We start from the raw sequence: 23,525 nt of genomic DNA on the forward strand, positions 1-23,525 counted from the left end.
TATGCCGTGGGCGGGCGGGGGTGGAAAACTCTGCCCACCATCTTAAACACTCACACACACTATTCAAGGTAATCAGTAATGTCCTGATGAACCTGCACTTCACCTCTCCAAAGGTCAATATAGTCTTTCTGTGTTGCAATGCGCACGTCTTATTGAAAGTAAACGTAAAAAGTAACACGAATATAGCAAAAAACAAATCGCTGCTGAGGCTTCCTAATCCCAGCATCTGGCATTGAATCTCACATCAATGCTTAAAGGAAGTCAACAATCTTAACATCTTAAACTCTACCTGCATCTGGTGACTCCATCATACTGCAGACTACATCTGCATCACAGGGATTGGTATCGTCCGCTGACTGGAATGCAGTAATGATTTCACTGAAGTAATTAAAGTATTGTCTCGGCTCCAGATTGGACTTTTCACAGTTGAACTCAGATTCTTCCCCATAGTTCTGAACAGAAATGTGAATAAAGTTAAACACCAGGATACAATTTTCACTCGGCTGTTTCATTGCATCTGAACATGAGAAACAGGAGCTGGAGCGGACCGCTCGCCCCTTTTAACCTGCCATTCAACCAGATCAGGGCTGTTTTTTGACCTCAACTCCACTATCCCCAAATATATGCACAGCGTCAGAAGATATCCAAGTTATGAAAGGGCCACATCAGGGACATGCAAAACAGCTAAAGAAACAGTCAATTCAAACAGATTGGAAGAATACATTTTCTGATGGCCTATTTCCAGCTAGGGTTACCAATCCGCCCGCATTATTCTGGAACTTTGGGAAATTAGGCTCCGGGCTACTGCTGTGAGGAACATCAGGGAGAAGGATTGCTAAGTAACTTATTTTTCATTTTCTGTGAACACACTTGTTTATTGGTAATAGATTGAAAACTACACTATTCAAATGGATTGTCTGCCCTCAGGCAAAAACGTTGAGCAACTGGAGATTTGTGGAATGTTCGCATCTGGTTGCGATTACCTAAACACCCGGTTATATTCCTTATAAATGGGTGTTATCACTGTGGAATTAATGATGAAAAACCTTTCCCTTCACCCTAACTGGATAGGAATTTTTTTTTTGATAAACAATTGTACACTGGATTGGAAAATTATTTTTGGGCCGGGTGTGGCGCCCCCCCCACCAGCAGTGGGATTCTCCATCCTGGCAGCCAGCCAGCCAATGGGATTTCCCATTGTGGGCAACCCCACGCCGTCAGGAAATCCCCAGGCGTGGGTGCACTGCCGGCGTAACGGAGAATCCAGTCCCATGTTTCAGTGGGAAAATAATAGACAGCTATCTGAGCACAAAATACTGATGTCCTAAAATGCATGCCAGACCCTTTCAGAACCGTACCATAAGTGGTTGCTGCAGTGTCGAGACTCTAGACATTGAGGTTTAGAACTTCCCTTGCATTCAGCAGCACCTCAGGGGATGTCATGGCTGCTGCCTGTAGGACAGGCATCAGAATCCCAGGATTGTGGTCCCAGGCCACAGATAAGTCAGGTGGGAGGAGTTATTTTGCAGGGTGGGGAGTCACAGGAAGAAGGGGGAGGGGGGGGGGGGGTCGTTGGCAGCAAGGCCAATAACGGTGGGATGAGGCCCTTAAGGGGACATTAATTGGCCACAAGGGCCTCAATTGGCAGTGTGGTGGAAAGGTTGACCGTGGTCTTTCCCACCCAGAACCTAATTCAGTGGGGGATGGTGGCCAGGTTCAGGGACGCCACGATCCCACCTAATTACATGTCTTTCCTGCCACCAAGCTCACAACCAGTGAGAGCAGAAGATTCCACTGATGTTCCACCTCCCGCACCACCTGTAGCATGTGGCACCATCCCCAACCACCGTGACTGGCCAATCCAGGCAGGTAGACTGTCAAACTAAGCATGCAAGCAAAGAGAACCAAACGTGATACCTTCCTGTTGTCAGACAGACAGTTGTGAATACCATCCAGAACCCGGTGGAGATTTTCAATAATTAAATAATTTGATGAATTCTTGGCAAACTTTTCTAGAAGGCCATCCAGGCTAAATGACATTGCAGGCACAGTTAAATGCAGCCAACATGTATCTGTCTGCACAGAAAAAGAATTAAGAAGTTAAGAAAAACGTCTTAGGAACATCGGACTTGAGAACTATTCAGCCCTTTGCGCCTGCTCTCCCATTCGGTAAGAGCATGGTTGATCTGATTGTGGCCTCAACTGCACTTTCTAGCCTGACCCCATAACCCTGATCCTCTTGTCTATCAAAAATATAACTCCGTCTTTAATAAATTCAATGATCCATCCTCCACAGCTCTCAGGGGAAGAGAATTTCACAGGCTCTCTGAGAGGGGGGAAAAATCTCCTCAACTATCTCTTGAAAGGGAAACTTCTCAGTCTTAAACTGTCCCCAAATTCTAGTCACTCTACTATCCAACCAAATCATCAAGATCTCGTATGGTTCAATCGGTCACCTCTGAACCTTCTGATGGGTAGAGGCCCAACCTGTTCAACCTCTCTTCATAAGATAAGACCTTCATCCTAGGAATGCGCCACGTGAACTTTCTCTCAACTGTTTCTCACACAATTATATCCTTTTTCCAAAAAGGAGACCAAAACTGCACACAGTACTCCAGATGTGGTCTCACCAAGGACCTGTCCAGCTATGGTAAAACATATCTACTTTTATATTCCATTTCCCTTGCAATAAATGAAAGCCACTCAGCAAATAAATGAGACATTCCATTTGCCTTCCTCAATACTTGTTGCGATTCATGTACCAGGACACCCAGATCCCACCCGCCATTTAACCAGTATTGATGATAAAGGGACAACAAGTAGAGTATCCAGGACTTTGGTGTTAATGAAGAACGCGTGATTATCACCTGACACCTGAAGATGAGGATTCGTTCCTATGAACAAGGTCATCGCCAATACATAAAAGCAGAAAAATTACAGATACAGCAGCAGTCCCTATAGAAAGAAAGAACTTGCATTTATATAGCACTTTTCATGATCTCAGGATGTCCAAAAGTGCTTTACAGTCAATAAAATGCTTTGGAAGATGGTCACTGGTGTAACATAAGGAGACACTGCTGTCAATTTGCTCCCTCAAAAAGCGATGCGATAAAGATCCCTCTAAGATCTAAAGACTGCATTGAAACATGTAGGTTGGAGCTTTCCGGCCGTTTATGCTGTTTCTGGTGCCGCCGATGGCACACCCTCACCACGGGTTTCCTGGCGCTGAGGGGCACAATCGATGGGAAACCCCGTTGACAACGGCGGAGCCAGAAGATCTCGCCGCCGACCAATGGTGGGCCGCCTCCGTCCCCGCGAAACACCCGACGGGCTGCGTGGAAAATCCCGACCACAAGGTATAATTTTCCCAAGTGTTGGATCAGGTGAGAAAAGCTGCTTGAAACTCTCCGGCTTCACAGTCGCCTTTCCTCGTCGGATTAAGCAGGACTCTGTGCGAGGGAGGATCACACAACCGGCTGGAGGGGCAGGGCCTAAACACAGCAAAGCTCGGGGTGCCCTTTGAAAAGATCTCAAGTTACATTTAAGGCCCCCCCCTCTCCCCAACAAAGGTTGGGACTGCCCCAAGCCCCAGGGCACGGCCCCGCACCCCCACCCACCACAATGACAACATCAGGCTAATCACCCACCCTCTGCCCCTGCTCCCCCCTCCCATCAGGCATCGGGTTCTCCTACCCCCATCACACAAGGGATACGCTTGATGGTGGTTGGTAACCTCTCCATGCCAGAGCCCCCTTTAAGTGTCCTCTTGGCACTTCCCCTTGCCATTTCTCCTTTGGCACTGCAGGGGCACTGCCAGGGGGCAATGCCCAGCCTTGTCCTTCAGCCCCTCGGACCTACAGGCGCCCCTGCATCCCTGGCGAGGTCATCACGACTGGTTTTCGCTTTCGGAAACTGATAGTGATTGGCGCCGGTGTGGCGTCACGCCGCCTGGCGGTGGGAGACTGCACCAAGGTTGGATGCTTCGTCACTCCAAAGATCCAAAACCGAGATCTCACCAGCGCAAATCCCATTTTTGACCGCTTGCGAGATTTAGCGGCCATTATGGGATTTGCGCCCATGGCCATGAGCTCCTGAGGGATATTGGCAGGGTAGATGTGGCAAGGATGCTTCCTCTTATGGAAGAATATATGACTACAGGTCAGTTTAAAAAGAGGTTGCCCATTTCAGACAGAGGTAAGAAGGATTTTTATCTCAGAATGTAGTGAGTCTTTGCAACTCGCTTCCTCAAAGGGAGGTGGAAGCAGAGTTTTTGAATGTTTTCAAGGCAGAGGTAGATCAATTCTTGATAAACATGCGTTTTGTACTTAATCCTGTTGGGTTCTTTTTTCTTTCTCATTTTGTTATTGATATTTTATGAAAACGTTTAATAAAAATTATTTAAAAAAAAAAAATATTCTTGATAAACAAGAGAGTGAAAGGTTCTCCGGGGGAGGCAGGAGTTTGAAGTCTGATCAGTTATGATTTTATTGAATGGGGAGTAGGCTAAAAGGGCCAAGTGGCTTTTGTTTTGTTATGCTCTTGACTTAGCATAAGCTGCTTCCTTGATGTGCACTCTGACAAAGGAAGGTTCAGACTTGGAGATAGCTTTAACACATTTATTAAACTATTAACAATTCTCCTACTTGGATTCAACTCTCCTGTTAATCCTGCTATAGCTACTCAGACTAACTAACCAGTCTGCTACAATCCACGTAGTGGGTGTGGTGTGTTTCAATCAACCCTGTCTGTACTCACTAAGTGTCTCCATTGGAAAGAGGAAGATCATGTGTGCCCTGTCCTTTTATATAGGTAGCCCCCTTGTGGTAGTGTCACCTCTGGGTGTGCCTTGACTGCCCATTGGTCGTGTCCTATCTTACTGACCTATTGGTTGAATGTCTGTATGTCATGATATCTCTGGTGCTCCCTCTAGTGTTTATCTAGCCTAGGTGCAGTGTATGTACATTAACCCCTTGTGTATTTACAGTGATGCAGATCACCACATCCCCCCTTTTTTCGTGTTACATATTTTCTGTACAGTTTTGAAGAAAATTGAACAAACTAGGTAGATAAGTGATGACATGTACAATTCATGATAACAGTGATTATTAAACAATAGGTCCAAGTCCAAAATTCATGAATTTACACGGTCGAGTGGCTTTCGTGGGCTGTTATGGAAGTGTCGACGTTGATGTTGTCATTCCCTCGTGAACGCCGTCAGTGTCCTGGAGTAGAGGTCATCTGGAGGTGTCCAAATCATTTTGTCGTTTGAGTTGGACTCTTTTTTTTTTTTGATGCTTATGGTAGCAATTCTCGATGGCATCTGTCCTGATAGCCGGGTTGCATGTTGGTAGTGTAGCAAACGTGAATTGGTAAGATGCATTGTCCTGCCATGGTATGTCATTGTACTGAGCTGAGCAGTAACAGTGCCCCTCATGGGCAGAGTTGTACCATGTCGTACCAGTCATTGTTCCATTGTTGTTGGTTTTGTCATGCTTGCTGTCGACGTTGTTGAGTTTGTTGCGCTCAGTGACCACACCAAGTGGATTATAAGAGTTCTTCACGCAGTTACTCGTGTCAGCGTCCTTTGTGGCACCTGCTGTTTCATGGAGCGTGCCGTCTCTGATTCCACGGCGCTCCCCGTCTGGAGTCATGTCCGGCTTACTTGAATCAGCTTTGGCTTGTCGATGCTCCCCGTCTGGAGTCGGTCTGTTTCACCTGAGTCAGTTTTGGCTTGTCGATGCTCCCCGTCTGGAGTCATTGCAGGTTCACTTGAGTCAGCTGAGGTTTCTTGATGCTCCCCGTCCGGAATAAATACGTTCAGGAATGCATTTTCTTGTTGAGAGGGGCGAGCGGATGAGGTTTGAATTAACATGGTGTCACTGGAGTCACCAGTATTCTCACCGTGATTGTCAAGTGCCTCTGTACACACTAGCTGAGGTCTGTCACGTTGCACATCTGGTATGGGAAGTGGGATGCCGTCGTCACTTGTCGCACATACAGTGGGTAGAGCCTCAGTGTCTTCTTGTCGTTCACTTGAGTGTGGCAGACTGTCATAGTCTTTCCGTTGTTAACTTGAGCATGGCAGACCTACATCGCCTACTGCTGGTTGCTCAGAGGAGGTTGCTAGACCCTCATGGTCTTGTTCATACAAGGACTGCGCTCTGGATTCTTGCGTTCCTTCCATCGTGGAGTCTGTCCATGAGCTCGCTGTGGAGGCTTGTGTCATTCCCTCTGTGGAGTCTTGCAGCGTTCCCTGTGTGGAATCGTGCATTGGTCTCGCTGTGGAGACTGTCATCACTTCTTGTTCATGCAAGGACTGCACTCTGGAGTCTTGTGTTGCTTCTATCGTGGAGGCTGTCCACGAGCTCGCTGTGGAGGCTTGTGTCACTGGAGTCACTTTTGTGTGTGGAGACGTGCAGTTGTCTCGCTGTGGAGTCTTTCATCGTTTTCTGTGTGGAGGCTGGACCCTTCGCGGACCACTCTGTGTGGCAGTAGGCCGCTCTCTGTGGACTTGTACCGCTCTCTGTCTCTTGGTGTCAGGCCGCAGCCTAATCCTGCACTCACGAGTCGGGATGTCATATGAGGATTCCCCAATCCGAAGAACTCGTCGTCGGGGTTTTCAATGTACAACACCTCTAGTTGCCGTTCGGATTTGGAACTGAGGTTGCCACGTCCAATGATGAAATCTTCGTCTGAGTCGTAGTCTTCAAGGACCATATCATCTTCTAGGGCGGTGCGAACTGCTTGTTGCAGGGTTCTGCGGAGGTTACTTTCAGCTACTGGTCGAAGATCAGGCATTGTGCTGTCGTTCCAGGTGAAAGAATCTTGTTTTGAGGCTTAAATTTTTTTTCTTCTTGTTTTGGGACATTTCCCCTTTAAGTGGGCGTGGTCCTGAACCTCTGCATGTGCAGATCGCTGTTCCTTTACTTTGCACCCTTCTCTCAACTGCGCATGTGCGGCACCTTTTCCAAGATGGCCACCAATCAAAATTGTCGTTCGTTGCTCACCTACCTCAGCCTCGTGGTTAGTATTGGCACCTCTTTTACCGTTTTCTGTTGGGTTTTTTTGTGTTTTCCTCGCAGTATTGTTCGAACTTGTTCAGGACTTTCTGGAAGTCTCTCTTTTCTTGCCCTCTGGAGTACTTGAAGGGTTTGAAGATTTGGTCTGTATTTGCACCCGCAATTGTGAGCAGAAGCTCTGTCTTTTCAGCATCGGCCACGTCTTGCAGATCGGCTGCTACCAGGAGGATCTCAAACCTTTGCCTGAATGCAGGACAGTTTGCACTGAGATTGCCGTGGCACCTGACCCGCTGTGGAACTGGAATCTCGAACATCTTGCCTGGGTGCTTTTGCTGGTTGTCACAGTTTGCTGAGTAGAAACTATATGGATTTAAACAGTCACTCTCTGGTACCATGTTTTGTTATGCTCTTGACGTAGCATAAGCTGTTTCCTTGTTGTAGACTCTGACAAAGGAAGTTTCAGACTTGGAGATAGCTTTAACAGATTTATTAAACTATTAACAATTTTCCTACTTGGATTCGACTCTCCTGTTAATCCTGCTATAGCTACTCAGACTAACTAACCAATCTGCTGCAATCCACGTGGTGGGTGTGATGTGTTTCAATCAACCCTGTCTGTACTCACTAAGTGTCTCCACTGGAAAGAGGAAGATCATGTGTGCCCTGTCCTTTTATATGGGTAGCCCCCTTGTGGCAGTGTCACCTCTATGTGTGTCTTCACTGTCCATTGGTCGTGTCCTATCTTACTGATCTATTGGTTGAATGTCTGTGTGTCATGATATCTCTGGTGCTCCCTCTAATGTTTATCTAGTATAGGTGTAGTGTATGTACATTAACCCCTTGTGTATTTACAGCGATGCAGATCACCACAGCCTTATCCTGCTTGTATGTCATGTGTTTGTTTGTTTAAAATCAGAAAATCTGTTTTAGTGATAAAAACAGGAAGTGCTGCAAAACCCAACAGGTCTGGCAGCATCCGTGGAGAGTGAAACAGAGTGAATGTTTCTAGTCCAGTGTGATTCTTCTTTGGAACCATAGAGAGGTAGAAATGTGATGGGTTTTATGCTGTTGAGGAAAGATGGAAGGATTCAGGTGGAACAAAAAGGAAGCTGAGGGATAGGTTAGAGGGTGGGGGAGATTAAATATCAAACCACCCCTTTGTTCCACCTGATGCCCCCATCAAATGTTAATGAACAGCTGGAAAATGCCATTTTCCAAATCTGAACCAGAGCACATGGTGTTCGGAGAGAGTTAATGTTCTCTCGTGCTCAAGTTAAAATTGAGTTTTAATTGTTTAATAGACCACACTCATTGATCAATTGACTGCACTTATATATAAAGGGGAAACAGTTGGCACTGTGGTGTTGGATGAGAAGTGATTGTAGAACAATTAAATTGGAGTTGAAGAAGTCAAGGCTGGCTTTCCAGTTTTTTTATTACAGAGATAACATCGGAGCTTATCATTCACAGCACTAGTATCAGCGGTTATTTAGTGGTTAGCTCTCTTGCCCCGGCTTCCTTTAGACCTGTAGCCTTCTATGGTTATTCTCCATATATGAAGAGTATTCATGAAGGCTCACCTTCTCAACCATGAGACGTGGTGATCCTCAGGTTATGTTTAGCACAGGGCTAAATCGCTGGCTTTGGAAGCAGACCAAGGCAGTCCAGCAGCACGGTTCGATTCCCATAACAGCCTCCCCGAACAGGCGCCAAAATGTGGCGACTAGGGGCTTTTCACAGTAACTTCATTTGAAGCCTACTTGTGACAATAAGCGATTTTCATTTCATTTTTTTTTCAAATCGCCACCAGTCAGCTCTCCCACTCAATAGGGGAAGGCAGACTGTGGCGACGTTACCTTGCCTAGCCTTCAATTATATTTTCACCTAGCTAATTCTTACTACTTGAGCATTCCCAATTTTAATTGTTCCACCATTGATGGCTATGTCTTTGGCTCCCTCGATCCTAAGGTATGGAATTCCCTTCCTAAACCGCTTTGCCTCTCCACCTTTCTTTAAGCTGCTCCTTAAAACCTACCTCTGTGAACAAGCTTTGGGCTACCTGCCCTAATAACACCTTGCATAGCTGAATGTCAAATTGTGCTTGATAAAGCTCCTGTGAAGTATCTTATTACATGAATCGCAAACGGTTAGTATGCAGGTGACCAACACTGTACGCTCTACTCCAGGTGTGGTCTCAATAATGCCCCGAATCCTAATCAGCGGCCCCACTCCTGATTATTTGATTAGGATTCAGGGCATCTGTGAGACCACATCTGGAGTAGTGTCATTGGTATTGGTCACCTTATTTAAGGAAGGATATAAGTGCATTGGAAACAGTTCAGAGAAGGTTTACTAGACTAATGCCTACGTGGAAAAGTTGGACAGGCTACACGTACATCCACTGGAGTTTAAAGACTTAAGAGGCGACTTGATTGAAACATGTAAGATCCTGATGTAAGGGCCTTGTAAGATCTTGATATAAGGTGGGTATAGAAAGAATGTTTCCTCTCGTGGGAGAATCTAGAACTAGAGGTCACTGCTTAAAAATAAAAAGTTGCCCATGAGGTGATGAGAATTGTTTTTCTCTCAGAGGGTTGAGTGTTTTTGGCACTCTTTTTCATTAGGCGTTGGAAGCAGTCTTTGACTATTTTCAAGTCAGAGATAGATAGATTCTTGATACGCAAAGGGGATGAAAGGTTATTGGGGACAGGTGGGAATGTGGAGTTGAGGTAACAATCAGATCAACCATGATCTTATTGAATGGTGGAGCATGCCCGAGGGGCCGAGTGGCCTACTTCTGCTCCTACTTTTTATGCTCATATGAAAGCTACCACACAGGGCCCTGTTATAATGTGGTTGTTGTTGCGCGGAACCAGATATATTGCAAGATCTTGGACCTCAAAGGCAGAACCTCAGTAATGAACCAGCTAGAAGCATCAAGATCACCTTAAATCAGTTTTGAAGTCTGTGACGGCGGAGACAACCTTTAGCATATTCTGGAAATACCCAACTTCAGAAGCATTTTTTGGCAATCATTCCAAATGTACTTCACATTGTTTGTTGATGATTTATGATGAAAAGTCTGAAATTTGAACCCTGAAAGTCCTTTTCAGGACTTACATGTAAAGTAGCAAAAATTTGGCAAAATTACAGGCATGCCCTCAGATATGAGCAACAGACGGCAGTAACCTGGTAAATTTAAGGCGAAAGCTGGACTTCAAACAGAATGAAAATTCAAGTTTCCTGAGACATTCCCCAAGTCAATAAATAACTCGAGTCTTGTGCATTGAACTTCACCTATTTTTTTTCATGCTCCTACTTTATTGCTTACATTCCAGCTGTGAAGTTGACTTTGTTTCCTCAAAAGGTATTATCAAATGTTAAAGCTGTTCACATTCACAAAGGGGTTGGAGGACTCGGTCTGTCCTAATTTGAAATATAGCAGGTTCATTCTCTATTTCCTGGTCTGTCTTTGCCCCTCAGCCAACACAAAAGAACCGATTATTTAGTCATTTGTTTCATTGTTATTTGTGGCACCTTGCTGTGTGCAACTTGGATGCAAGTATAGCCTGTCCAACAGTGGCTCCACTTCAAACATACATCATAGCCTGCAAAGTGCTCAAAACACCAAATGATATATTGATAGCTTGTTAAACTTATGATGAGTGTTGCTTTCAATGGCAACCTCAAAAATTGTCCTGTTCTTCCTACTCTTGTTGTTTTGCTGATAAAACATTCTTTAGCATTATCTACACCAACAATAACTTGGGACTAAAGGAATACACCCTTGGTACACCTCATGGCTGAGCAAGGTAACTGGGAGCCATTTGGCCTCTCGAGACCATAGGTCAACCACAGAAACTCAGTTAGTCCCATCCTCATCCTTTCTCCTGAACCTCACTATTATTTTCTCCTCTTATCCAATTCCCTTTTGAGAGCCACGATTGAATCTGTCTCCACCACTCTCTCGGGCAGCGCATTCCAGATCCTAAACACTTGGTGCATGACAAAAGTTTTCCACGTGTCGCCATTGCATCTTTTGCTAATCACCTTAAATCAGTACCCTCTCGGGGGGGGACGTGGCGCAGTGGTTAGCACTGTGTCTATGGCGCTGAGGACCCGGGTTCGAATCCCAGCCCTGGGTCACTGTCCGTGTGGAGTTTTCACATTCTCCTACTGTCTGCGTGGGTTTCACCCCCACAACCCAAAGATGTGCAGGTTAGGTGGATTGGCAACGCTAAATTACCCCTTAATTGGAAAAAAAATTGTGTACTTCAAATTTTTTAAAATAATCAGTATCCTCTGGTTCGCGAACCTTCCGCCAAGGGGGACAATTTATTTCTACCCATTCTGTCTCACTCCCTTATGGTTTCCTACATCTATAGCAAACCTTCTCTAAGGAGAACAACCACAGCTTCTCTAATCGATCTGAAGTCTCACGTCCCTGGGAAAATTCTCATAAAACTTGCAACGCCCAGGATACCCCTGGTGCCTTTTAAACCACTTTCTCTACCTATTTTGCCACCTTCAACTGGTCCCTCTGCTCCTTCACCTCTTTTAGAATTGCATCTTGAATTTCTCACTCTTCCTGAGAAAATGTATCATGTCACACCTCTCGGTGCTAAATTTAATCTGCCACACTTTCCACCAGCCTCTCCATCTCTCTTCTTGCAATCTATTATTTCCCTTCTCACAGTTCACAGTACCTCCAATTTTTTGTCAGCTGCTGCAAATTTTGAAATTGTGCCCTGCCCACTCAATTCTAGATCATTAAAATAGACATCAGGATTGAGGGAGGTTAAAATGGCGACGAGAGCAGAGGAGAAGCTTCTCTGGACCAGGTTCAAATGGCGATTAAAGGCTGATGCAAAATGGTTTGAAAAAAGAAAAGCTAAGAACAATTGTGAGTAAGCAGAACAAAAGTTTCAAAACCTTCTTGCCGTTGGAAGTGGGTAGACTCTAGGCTGCAGGGACCGCGCACGTGGCCAAGTGAAATGGTGCCAATCAAGCGGGCTGCTTTGTCCTGGATAGTGTTGAGCTCAAGTGTTATTGGAGCAGCACTCATCCAGGCAAGTGGAGAGTATTCCATCACACTCCTGACTTGTGCCTCATAGATGGGGTCAGGAGTTATCTTCGTTGGGACAGGACGGAAGAAGGGCAAGAGGTCAGGGCGAAGAAAACTGAAGAGTATTCATTTTTTTTACTGATGCCCCAATAAGTTATAACTTGAGACAGGTTCTTGCATCCAGGGTCTACGTCCCATGGCAGGGGCCATAACTCGTAATGTTTCCCGCTCTGGAAACCGACGGGATAACAAGCCAAATATTCTGGCACCGACCTCATTAATTATGCAATTGGGTGTTTCAGGCAATATTCCATGATGGGGCAGGCTGATGGCGTGTCATCCGCCATCATAATCCAGGGTTCATGTTGAAAACGCGCCCAACATTACTGACCCACTATTAAAGGAAGACGGTGGACCTCCTGAAAATGAAGGTAGGTCTCCCGGAACACACTGTGACCAGGAGATTAACGTCCTGAGAATGAAGATGGATCTCGAGAAATATTCTGAGCCTGCAAGATGGACTCCCTCCAGAACCTGGAATGTCCACCTATAGATGCTCCCCTAACCCACTACTCTGGTGTTCCGGGTTCCAGTGTTGCTAATGGCCTTCATCCTGAACTCCAGAGGCAGTCCCAGCCTTCAAGCTTCAAGTGGGCTTCAAATGAGATTGATGCTGGTCTCCAGTGGGTTTCCCAATCCACCAGACACAAGTTCATGCCGATGTAAAACTGATTTTGGGCCTCCTGCTGAACTCCCCCCCCCCCCCCCCCCCAATTGAACCCGTCGGCGGGTGCTTGAGAGAAATCCGACCAAGGTCTTATCTTATAAGCTTTGATGATTCAAATACAGGAGCAATTTATTAAGGCCAATATGCAAAATATATTGGAATATACTTACCACATTAGGGATTTTAGAAATATACTTTATCTGGATTTTATAATCACTTGGCAAGTTTCCAACCTAAAAAAAACAACAAAAGACAAATTTAGGAAATATGAAAATAACCTGATACTTTATAAACAGTGAATGTCCCATAACTGTTACAGAGCCAACTGTTTAAAATGGACACAGCTAGGTCGCCAGGAAGACAATCACGTTGAACTTAAACCAAAAAAAAAAGTGTTGCAATCAGAGCACATCAGTCAGCGAGGACAGAGAAAAATCAACATTCCCAGCACAAAATTACCTTTGGGGCAAACTCTGAATTCCAAATGTTGAATGTTTGCCCGTACGAACCTGCTTTGTGCTTACAACGTTTTCTCGTTTCAGATTTCCAGCACTTTGAGGATTTTGTTTACATGCTTCATTGAAAATCACAGTGGCGGCTGTAGCTCTGAACAAGCTGAGGCTCATAACTCGAGAAAAGCGAAGGATGCCCTGACAGAGATCCTCATAATTGTGGAAGAGGGGCGGTACAGTGGTGCAGTTGTTAGCACAGCTGCCTCCCAGCGTCGAGGACTCGGGTTTGATCCTGGCCCCGGATCGCTGTCCATGTGGGGTTTGCACGTTCTCCCTGTGTTTGCGTGGGTCTCACCCCCACAAACACAAAGATGTGCAGGGTAGGTAGAATGGCCATGCAAAAATTGGCCCTGAATTGGAAAAAAATTGGGTATGCCAAATTAAAAAAAAATCTTATAATTGTGGAAGAGTTTGAGAGGATAGAGACGGAGAAGATGTTTCTGCTTGTGGGCGAGACCCTTAACTGGGGGCGATAAAAGCAAGATGGTCACGAATAAATCCAGAAGGGAATGCAGGAGGCACAATGTGGTTAGAATGTCATATTCCATACCATGAAGAGCAGATGGGACTAATAGCCTGGATGGATTAAAGGAGAAGAGAGGTAAACACGAAGGAGAAAGGAATAGAAGGATATGTTGAGAGAAGTAGATGAAGTAGAGTGAGAGGAGACTTGTGTGGTGCATAAACACTGGTATAATCTAGCTGGGCCGAATGATCTGTTTCTGGGCAATGTGAAAGTACACTCGCCAGGATTTGGTAAATCAAGGTATCCTCGGCTTCCCAAGTGAAACCCACAAGTTTGTTTTTGAACTGGAGCTGGCTGCATGACAACTGGATATTGAGAATTGACACCATTAGCAGAGTATAAATTTGGTTGATTAATTTCAGACAAGAGCAGGGCTGAATAATTCCCCCACTGCTTCTGACCTCGCAATGCAAATTTATAGGAAAGCTTTTTTTTCTGAAGGACTTTTCAAAATTTGTGATTTTGCAAATTACTGATGATCATAGGAACATCGAACAGGCATAGGCCATTCAGCCCATCGAGCCTGCTCCACTATTCCATATGACCCTGGTTGATTGGACACTTCAAGGCATATTACACGCTATTGTTGATCAGAAATTTATCAATCTCTGCTTTGAACATGCTCAATAACCAAACAGCCACAGCCCTATGGGGTAGAGAATTCTAAAGATGCATAACCCTTTGTGTGAAGAAATCTCTTCTCATCTCACTCCTAAGTGGCATCCCCCTGATTTTGAAATTGTGTCCTCTGGTTCTAGACTCCCAAACCAAGTGGAACACTGCATCTGCATCTACCCTGTCTATTTCTTGAAGTATTTTGTCGGTTTCAATGCAATCACCTCTCATGCTTCGAAACACTAGAGATTAGAAGCCCAGTATGCCAATCCCTCTTCATTAGACAGTCCCGCCATCCCCGGAACAAGTCTGGTGAACCTTTGTTGCACTCCCTCTACGTCAATAATATCCTCCTGAAGGTAAGGGGACCATATTGCACACACCACTCCAGGTGTGGTCTAACCAAGCTCCTATACAATTGAAGCAAGACCTCATTACTCCTCACATCCTCTTGCGATAACGGCTAACATTCCATTAGCCTTCCTAATAGTTTGCTGCACCTGTGTGTTAGCCTTCAGAGACTTCTGGACAAGAACACCCAGATCCCTTTGTACATCCACACTTTCTAATTTCTTACCATTTAGGAAACATTCTGGACATCTCATCTGTTACTTCTACCAAAATGGATGACCTCACATTTTTCCATCTGCCGTTATCTTGTCCACTCACTAAATTCATTCATATCCTCCTATAGTTGCTTTACATCTTCCTCACAACACGCCAAGCTTTGGGTCATCTGCGAACTTGAAAATATTACATTTCCAAGTCATTGATTTATATTGTGAACAGCTGGGGTCAAGTGCTGATCCTTGCACTATCCCATTGGCTGCCACAGCCTGCCAAATCAAAAATGACACGTTTAGACCTACTCTTCGTTTTCTGGCTGTTAGCCAATCCTTAATCCTTGCCGGTATACTATACCATGGGCTTTTATTTTGCTAATCAACCTCCTGTGGAAGACTTTATCAAAAGTCTTTTAAAAATACAAATATGCTACATCCATCGACACTCCATCAATTTTGTTCGTACCGTCCTCAAGAAACTCTAACAAGTTTGTTAAACATTATTTTCCATTCATAAACCCATGCTGACTATGTCCAATTAGATCATGATTATTGAAGTGGCCATTTATCACATCCTTTATAATAAATTCTAGCTTTTTCACTACTTCTGATGTAAGGCTAATAGATCTGTAGTTCCTTATTTTCTCTCTCCCCTCCTTCAATAATAATAATAATAATAATAATAATAATAATAATAATAATAGCTTATTGTCACAAGTAGGCTTCAATGAAGTTACTGTGAAAAGCCCCTAGTCGCCACATTCCGGCGCCTATTCGGGGAGGCCGGTACGGGAATTGAACCCGCGCTGCTGGCCTTGTTCTGCATTACAAGCCAGCTGTTTAGCCCACTGTGCTAAACCCGCTGCTGGTTTCACACAACTATCCATCTTTAACAGTGGAGTGACATTTACCACCTTCTAACCTTCAGGAACCATTCCTGAATCTGTAGAATTTTGGAAGATGATCACCAATGCATCCACCATCTCGATAGCAATTTATTTCAACACTGAGATGCATAATATCAGGTCGTGGGAACTTATCATCTTTCAGTCCCATTCATTTCTCCAATACAACCTTCATACTTATACTAATTGCCTTCAATTCCACATTCTCCCTAATCCCTTTGATCTCTACATCTGGGAGATTTCCTGCAACTTCCTTAGTGAGAACAGGCACAAAGTAATAATTTGACTTCTCTGCCATTTCTCTGTTCCCCATTATTAATTCTCCTTCCTCTCCCACATTTGTCCTAGCCAAATGTTTCAGTACCTATAGAAGCTTTTGCAATCCGTTTTTAAATTTTTTACTAGATTGCAATCATATTCTGTTCCCCCTTCATCAGTTTTTGATCAGTGAACACTCCTCTCAGAGAATGCACTGCTTATTATTTTAAAAAATGCTTCACATGTCTTTCACAATGTCAAGACATCTCAAAATGCTTTAAAGCCAGTGAAATACATTTGAAGTGTAGACACTGTTGTAATGTGGGAAAGGCAGCAGCCAATTTGAACTCAGCAAACTCCCACACACACAAATGTGACTATGGTCAGATAATCTATTTTTGTGCTGTTGATTAAGTGACAAATTGTAGCCAGAACACCAGGGATAACTCCCCTGCTTGTGTTTAAAGTAGTTCCATGGAATCTTTTACACCCACCTGAGGGGGCAGACAGAGCCCCGGTTTAAAATTTAATCTGAAAGCTAGCACCTCCAACAGTGTAGCACGCCCTCAGTGTTGCGCTGGGAATGCCAGCCTAGATTTGGTGCTCAAGTCTCTGGGGTAGGACTTGCAGGCACAACTTCTTGATCCAAAGGGGAGAATATTACCAATGGAGCAAGACATTGGGAAATCTGCCTATTAAAAATCTTGGGTGCGATCTAACTAATTGCAACAGAGTCCCATATCGAGCATGTTTAACCTGGTGTTTTCCAGCGCTCACAGCATTGAGAAAGAACACGCTATTGAACAGGACACTGCCAAGGCTGCACTGAGTCCCATTTCCTGCACCGAGGTGCTCTGCTCGCCAGAACTCCTCAGTGCAGGAGGAGATTGGGACACTATTTTTAAATGGGGCCCCGATCTCTCAACATCCCCGCCCCGACCCGAACCCTGGACCCAAACTCACCCATAAGGGGGCCCTCGCTCCACTTCACATAGGAAGGGCACGCCCAGGGCCGATCCCCAGCACATGCACAATGACAGCCTGGCACCTTGGCACTGCCAATGTGGCAGTGTCCCTGCCAGTGCCCCCTGCGCACCACCAGGCTGACACCCAGGTGGCACTGCCAGGGTACCCCAGTGGCACCGGTGCTAGGGTACCACCCTGCCCGGAGGCCAACCACCCGGGGGCCTCTGAACCCCGGGGAGACCTGCCCCCGTCTCCCCCCCGCCCAAGTGCCATTCCACACTGGTCCCCATTTGTGGGACCAGTACTGAATGACACTCGCCCAAGGTCACAGGCAAAGGGGTTAGATCCCAAATTGAAGATTTGCCAAATATTGATCCCACCCACAATGGGTGGGATCGAGATCGCAATGTCTCGCGAGGTCCCGTTAGATCTCGCGAGGTGTGGCGAGCCAGGTAGATCCTAGAAGAGGCCTCTCCTGGCATCTACCAGCTGTTCATGCCCCAGTTTGCCCGACAGGAGCGTGACGCGGCCAGTATACCGCACCCTTTATTTCTGCATGTACCTCCTGGCTATAAAACCTTACTTCCTGTTTCACGGTTCCGTCACTCTATTTCCCATTTATTAATGAATGCCCCTATTGAAAATGGAATCAGCTTGGGTAAACTACGTCCTCCTGCCAGTTGAGGTGCAGTTTGCCACCGTTTTGGGTTCCCAACCCCACCCATATTCACCAACCTGATACTCAAACCTGTCATTAGTACCTGGTCTGACATATATGTGGTTCCAGTCCTATAACGATGTGGTTGACTCTCAATTGCCCTCTAAACTGTTATAGTGAGCTTTTCAGCTGTATCAAGCTATTAACAGTCTAAGATGAAGGCCCAGCACCACCTTGTCTGGCCAAAGAGGGATAGATAATAGATTCTGACATTGCCATGGTTGCCCACATCCTGAGAATGAAGAAACCAAAATCTTGCACTGTGGTGAAAGCCTGCTCCAAACAACTCTACATCTCATCTATCCTCACTTGCCTAAAGTTAGCTCTTTAACTGCAAATGATGAGACAAAATCAAAATATTCATTAAAATAAGATCAGAGTCTACCACTTGAAAATGAGGATTGAATTAGGCCTGTGTGTCCTGGGTGCAAACTTAACCAACACTGTATAAAACATGACTAATTGGCCAGTGCTGATGGTGGGATCTTGCTGTGCACAAATGGCTGTTAGTTTAATCATGCAACTGGGCTTCAAATATACATTTCTAAGAGAGTTGCTAAATCAAGCCCGTGGTTTCTTTCTTGGTAAGGTTAGTAAATAGTCACAAGTTTTTTTTTACATTGTTCCTTGACCAGCTTGCTTACCAATTCATCAATACGTTTTATATCATCGGTCACTGGGTTTCCTGTTTTGCATATAGGTCCTCCAAATATGTTGGGCAGAAACAAGTGCAGGTAAATCACGCTGTTTATAAAAGTCTGAAATGAAAGAAAATCAAAATGAAAACTTAGAGAATTGTATGATCTTTTAAAGAGACAATAACAAAGTAAATAAGTAACAGAGCGATGGGGCACTGTTACACAAGGCAAAACTCTGAAGGAAACTTCTCTAATTAAATTAAAGTGTGATTCCTGGGGCCGACGATGCACTCCAGCCCCTGTGACGCCCACCAGTTACGGAAGGCCTTAAGTGTACCACTGGACACTGCATTCACCCTCTCAGAGGCAGCCTGGACCGGTTGATGGCCATTTAGTGAAAGGCTACATGTGTCCTAAGTGCACAGGTAAACATATTTTGGATCACCTATTTTGAGGTGTTACACCTGCAAGCTTTGCTGCCATGCTTTAAGAAAAATTTAAAAAGAGAGAGAAGAAAGCCAGCCAGCTTGTTCTAACCTTAGTGAAGAAGTGGGGATTTACAAGAACCTGCCAAACTATGAAGAAACTCCCACAGCAACAGAAAACATCCATTAATAGATTTTGCTGTGGCCAATTAGTTTCTAATTTACCTCACGCCTATTTAGAGCAATTATTTTGTGTGGTGTCTTAAAAGGGAAAAAAAAACAAGTTTAAACATAGTTGCATATTAACAGCAGAATAATACACTGCAAGTTACCAGGGTAAAGTCCCTTCTAAACCATTATTGGTATGTTCTTCGACTAGCGTGTGTCTAGAACAGTACTGCACCACATTTCACTTTGCACTCACACCATAAAAACCGGCCATTTCTCCATTCTTGGCCACACTTGCTTCTCCCTGCCATCCCACACACACACTACTTGAAACTGCCTTGTATATCTTGAGCACTGGTCAAATAGGTCACATATTAACTTAAAGAGCTACAGCCCCCTCCCCGCAGCACTGCGGGTGCCCTTGCACCACATGGGCTGCAGCGGCTCAAGAAGGCGGCTCACCGCCACCCTCTCAAAGCCAATTGAGGATGGGCAATAAATTCTGGCCGAGTCAGAGATGCCCTTATCCTGCGAAAGAATAAATTAAAAAACAGTTCAGCCAGTTGCTTCATTCCAGATTTTGATCCCGTTACTGCTGCAATTTTTAAGGCGGTATGAAAATCGCACCTTCTGTCTTTCAAATTAGTGACAGCGTCACCACAGGAGGTTCACTAATAGTATTAATAAAACACATTTTAATGCACCTTACTGTGTGCGTATGGTATGCCAGGCACTGCATACTGCATGGAAGATAGCCAATCATATTTCCACTTGTCTATATCTGACACGGTGAAATTCTTAGAAACAACTTGGAACAATTCAGAACTCTCTCCCACAAACAGCAGCTGAAGCTAGAAGAGTTCTGAATTTTAAATCTGATAGATAATCGAAGGATTATGAGCCAAAGGCTGGTATATGGATCTTAGGCCACAGATCAGCCATGATCTCATCGAATTACATAGGAACAGGAGTAGGCCATTCAGGCCCTTGAGGGCCTGAATGGCCTACTCCTGTTCCTATGTAATTACATTCATAGAGCACCTTAAACATAGAAAAATGTCCCAGTGCACTTCACGAGGGCATTATCAGACAAATGCTTGAAGCTGTTCCACACATGGAGGTATTAAAACAGGTGACCAAAAAAACTTGGTCAAAACTTTAAGGAGGTTTTAAGCAGCTTTAGTACATGCAACCGCTCACCAAATTGCATTACTTGTGTTGTGAAATATTTCTTGCCTGCCCTATAATCTGGCATATCACAGGCCACACTCTGCAGAAAATCCACTCCACAATTAATATGATTTCATTTATTCATATTTCCCTTGCAATCGCTTCTAATTCCTGTAAGCTCGGAGGGTGGGATGTAGGGAAAAATTCCCTGCACGCCGTCATTTCTACTGAACAGATGGCTATCATATCCAAATGTCGGCAGCAAAGTGTCCATTGGTTCAGCCTCTTCACCCATCGCCTCACCACCCACTCCATTCTCTACATTCCAAGGTTGAACAACCAGCTGCTGCCCAGCAACAACAACAACTCGCATTTATATAACACCATTAACACGGTCAAATGTCCCAAGCTGCTTCGTGGGTGCGTTATTAAGCAGAGTTTGACTCCAAGTCATACAAGGACAAGGACCCATTCAAACAGGTGACCAAAGGTTTGGATGAAGAGGTAGGCTTTCAGGGGAGTCTCAAAAGGATGAAGGAGAGGCAGAGAGCTTTTGGGAGACCATTCCTGTGCTTAGTTCCTCGGCAGATGAATGCACAGCCACCAACAGTGAAGCAATTAAAATGGAGGATGGGAGGGTAGCACGGTGGCTCAGTGGCTAGCATTGCTGCCTCATGGCGCCGAGGTCCCAGGTTCGATTGCGGCTCTGGGTCACTGTCCATTTGGAGTTTGCACAGTCCCCCGTATTTGCGTGGGTTTCACCCCACAACCCAAAGATGTGCAGGGTAGGTGGATTGGCCATGCTAAAATTGCCCCTTAATTGGAAAAATATGATTTGGGTACTCTTAAAAAATAAAAAAAATAAAATGGTGGATGGGCAAGAGGACAGGATGGTCACAACCGGCTTGACATTTTGTTTGGCAGCTCATTCAAAAATTGGCAAAAATCGGCTAATATGGACAGGCATATTTTCATTGGAGGCAGTATTTTACGCCTCCATTTGGGGAACGAGTGACTTACGACTAATGCTTGGAGAAATAAACGCTCTGCTATCTGCTTGCATTCCCTGTCCATTGTCTGTATGTCAGTTAGCAATGTTTTATGATGTAAGAACATGACTTGCAATAAGTGGGCTTTCCTGGGATTTACAGGAGGCACGCCAATCCCAAGATCATCCACTTTATCATTTTTAAAAATAACCTTTCGTTCAAATATTTTTCACTCTTGGTTTCCAGCCATCCTTTGATTTGAAGTAGATGTCAGCAGCTTTGCAATGAGCTGGCCAGGCAGAACAATGACTTTAACCCGTACATTAGTGCCCTCCAGAAGTAACTACACCCAAAACGTTAACCTTTTATCCTTAAAGTCGCCGACTGCGGCATATTTATATCATTTTCTATGATGCAGGTAACTACTGAAAGATAAAATAACAATAGATTAATGATAATGGAAGAATTAAATTTTCTGAATTCACACTTGGAACTCCTTGGTGTTCCCAAATGACATAGGATGCACGTTGAATTGAACTCGGGTGTCCTGCCATGCCTCTAATTAACAGTCTGCTATCAAAATCTACAGCAATAATCCCAAGACTTGTCTGTAATTTGGCCAACAGCATCAACAGCCCTAACAACTTGCACTTAATACAGTAAAAAGTCTCAAACCGCTTCATAGGGCGTGAACCATGTAAGGAGACATTAGGACATGTGACTAAGGATTCAAAGAGTTAGGCTTTGATGAGCACCTTAAAGGAGAGCGGCAGAGAAGGTTAGTGAGGAAATGCCAGAGCGCGGTAAGTGGTAGTTGAAGGGACTGCCACCAACGGTGGATCAAGGAAAATCGGGGATCTGCATAAGGATAGGATTGGAGAAGTGCAGAGACCTTGGAGGGTTGTGAAGGTGGAGGAGATTACATAGATAGGGAGGGTGAGGCCATGGAGAGGTTTGAAAACAAGAAAGGGACTTCTTACCAGGCCAGTCATGATCTCATTGAATGCTTAAGTAGACTTGATGGGCCGAATGGCCTACTTTTGGTTCTGCGTCTTTTGATCTTATGGCCTACCAGGATCCAATGTAGGTCATCAGCATTTTGGATGATGGGTAAACGGGACTTGAAATATAGGCAGCAGCAGAGTTTTAGAAGATATTTGAACAACTCTTCCATTCTGTCAAAGTAGAATTGGGGCTAGTAAGTATTCAATGTGCTTTCCTCCAATTCCCTCCAATTCCTTTCGGCTTCTCTGAGGAACATTTCAAAAACATTCTTTGATAAGCTCAGCCATCGGCAAAACTGAACCATCTTTTGAATACGGCTAGTTGGGGTTAAATAAAGTTATTTGCTATCACAGCTGTTTTTTTCCACTTCTTGCTCACCTACAGGAGTAGGAATAATGTCAAAATCTTCTTGATTAGCAAAATAAATGACCGTATCTATTCTGCTGGGATCTTCTCCAGCTCACTATTGTTACTTATTTTAATCAGAATTTTGGAGTGAAGAATGCTTTTGTTTCTGTGACGTTCATTAAAGCACATCTTGCCAAGCTAAAAAAGTCGTTCATCTTCTAATCGGTTCTGTTGTCAGGAGTTACACATGCTGGCCAAGTATAATAATCATTAGCCCTTCAAGCAGCCAGTGAAACACCAATAGCAGTGGAGTGCACAAGATTAAACATGGTCTTCCTCATGCCTCCGCTCACTGTGTGGCATTTTCTTTCCTTAACTTGACAGAAAGCCAACAGGATTTTGTTGTAATGGAAAGACTAAAGAATGAGGAAGTGTAAGTATTAACATGAGTACCATAATTACGCATGAATTACACTTTAATGTCACGGCAATTTTAAGCTCCCAACCATTAATTGGGGCAGGTGTGGCGGGGGGGTGGGGGGATAGTTTATTGTTTTAGAAAGTCACATCACAATTTCAAATTCTTGCCATCTTCTACCTAGTCCCAGGTAAAAACCTGCATTATTCAGACTGAATCAATCCGTCTCAGAGGATCATTCTGTTTGCTCACTGAATGATTGTTTTTAGATCAGTAAATACACTTTGAACTTGGCGATATCGGTTTATCTGTCTGTATCTATCTATCTATCCATATATTTATCTATCTATTCGCCTATTGATTTATCTATTAATGTATCTATCAAATAATCTATTGCTCTAACAATTTAATTATTTATCTATCAATCTATCTATTGATCTATCAATTTAATTATTGTTCTATCTATCAATCTATCCATTCATTTACCTAT

At 44.4% G+C, this 23,525-nt stretch overlaps 1 protein-coding gene across 3 annotated transcripts in view; it reads right to left on the bottom strand.

Moving 5' to 3' along the window:
* kitlga (kit ligand a) overlaps positions 1 to 23,525 on the bottom strand; it is a 175,198-nt gene that overhangs the window by 105,462 nt on the left and 46,211 nt on the right. The window contains exons 1-5 of one of the 3 annotated variants that reach the window (XM_072484939.1): positions 19,362 to 19,499; positions 18,519 to 18,632; positions 12,982 to 13,044; positions 1,918 to 2,076; positions 290 to 452 (exon numbers count right to left, since the gene is read on the bottom strand). In XM_072484939.1, coding sequence (XP_072341040.1) covers positions 290 to 452; positions 1,918 to 2,076; positions 12,982 to 13,044; positions 18,519 to 18,632; positions 19,362 to 19,379 — 517 coding nt within the window. In that variant the 5' untranslated portion in view covers positions 19,380 to 19,499. Of the gene's footprint in view, positions 1 to 289; positions 453 to 1,917; positions 2,077 to 12,981; positions 13,045 to 18,518; positions 18,633 to 19,361; positions 19,500 to 23,525 lie in introns of those variants that run through there. The other 2 variants (XM_072484942.1, XM_072484941.1) reach the window with 2 other exon arrangements.

Source organism: Scyliorhinus torazame, chromosome 19 (assembly GCF_047496885.1).
Source record: "Scyliorhinus torazame isolate Kashiwa2021f chromosome 19, sScyTor2.1, whole genome shotgun sequence".
NCBI lineage: Eukaryota > Metazoa > Chordata > Chondrichthyes > Carcharhiniformes > Scyliorhinidae > Scyliorhinus > Scyliorhinus torazame.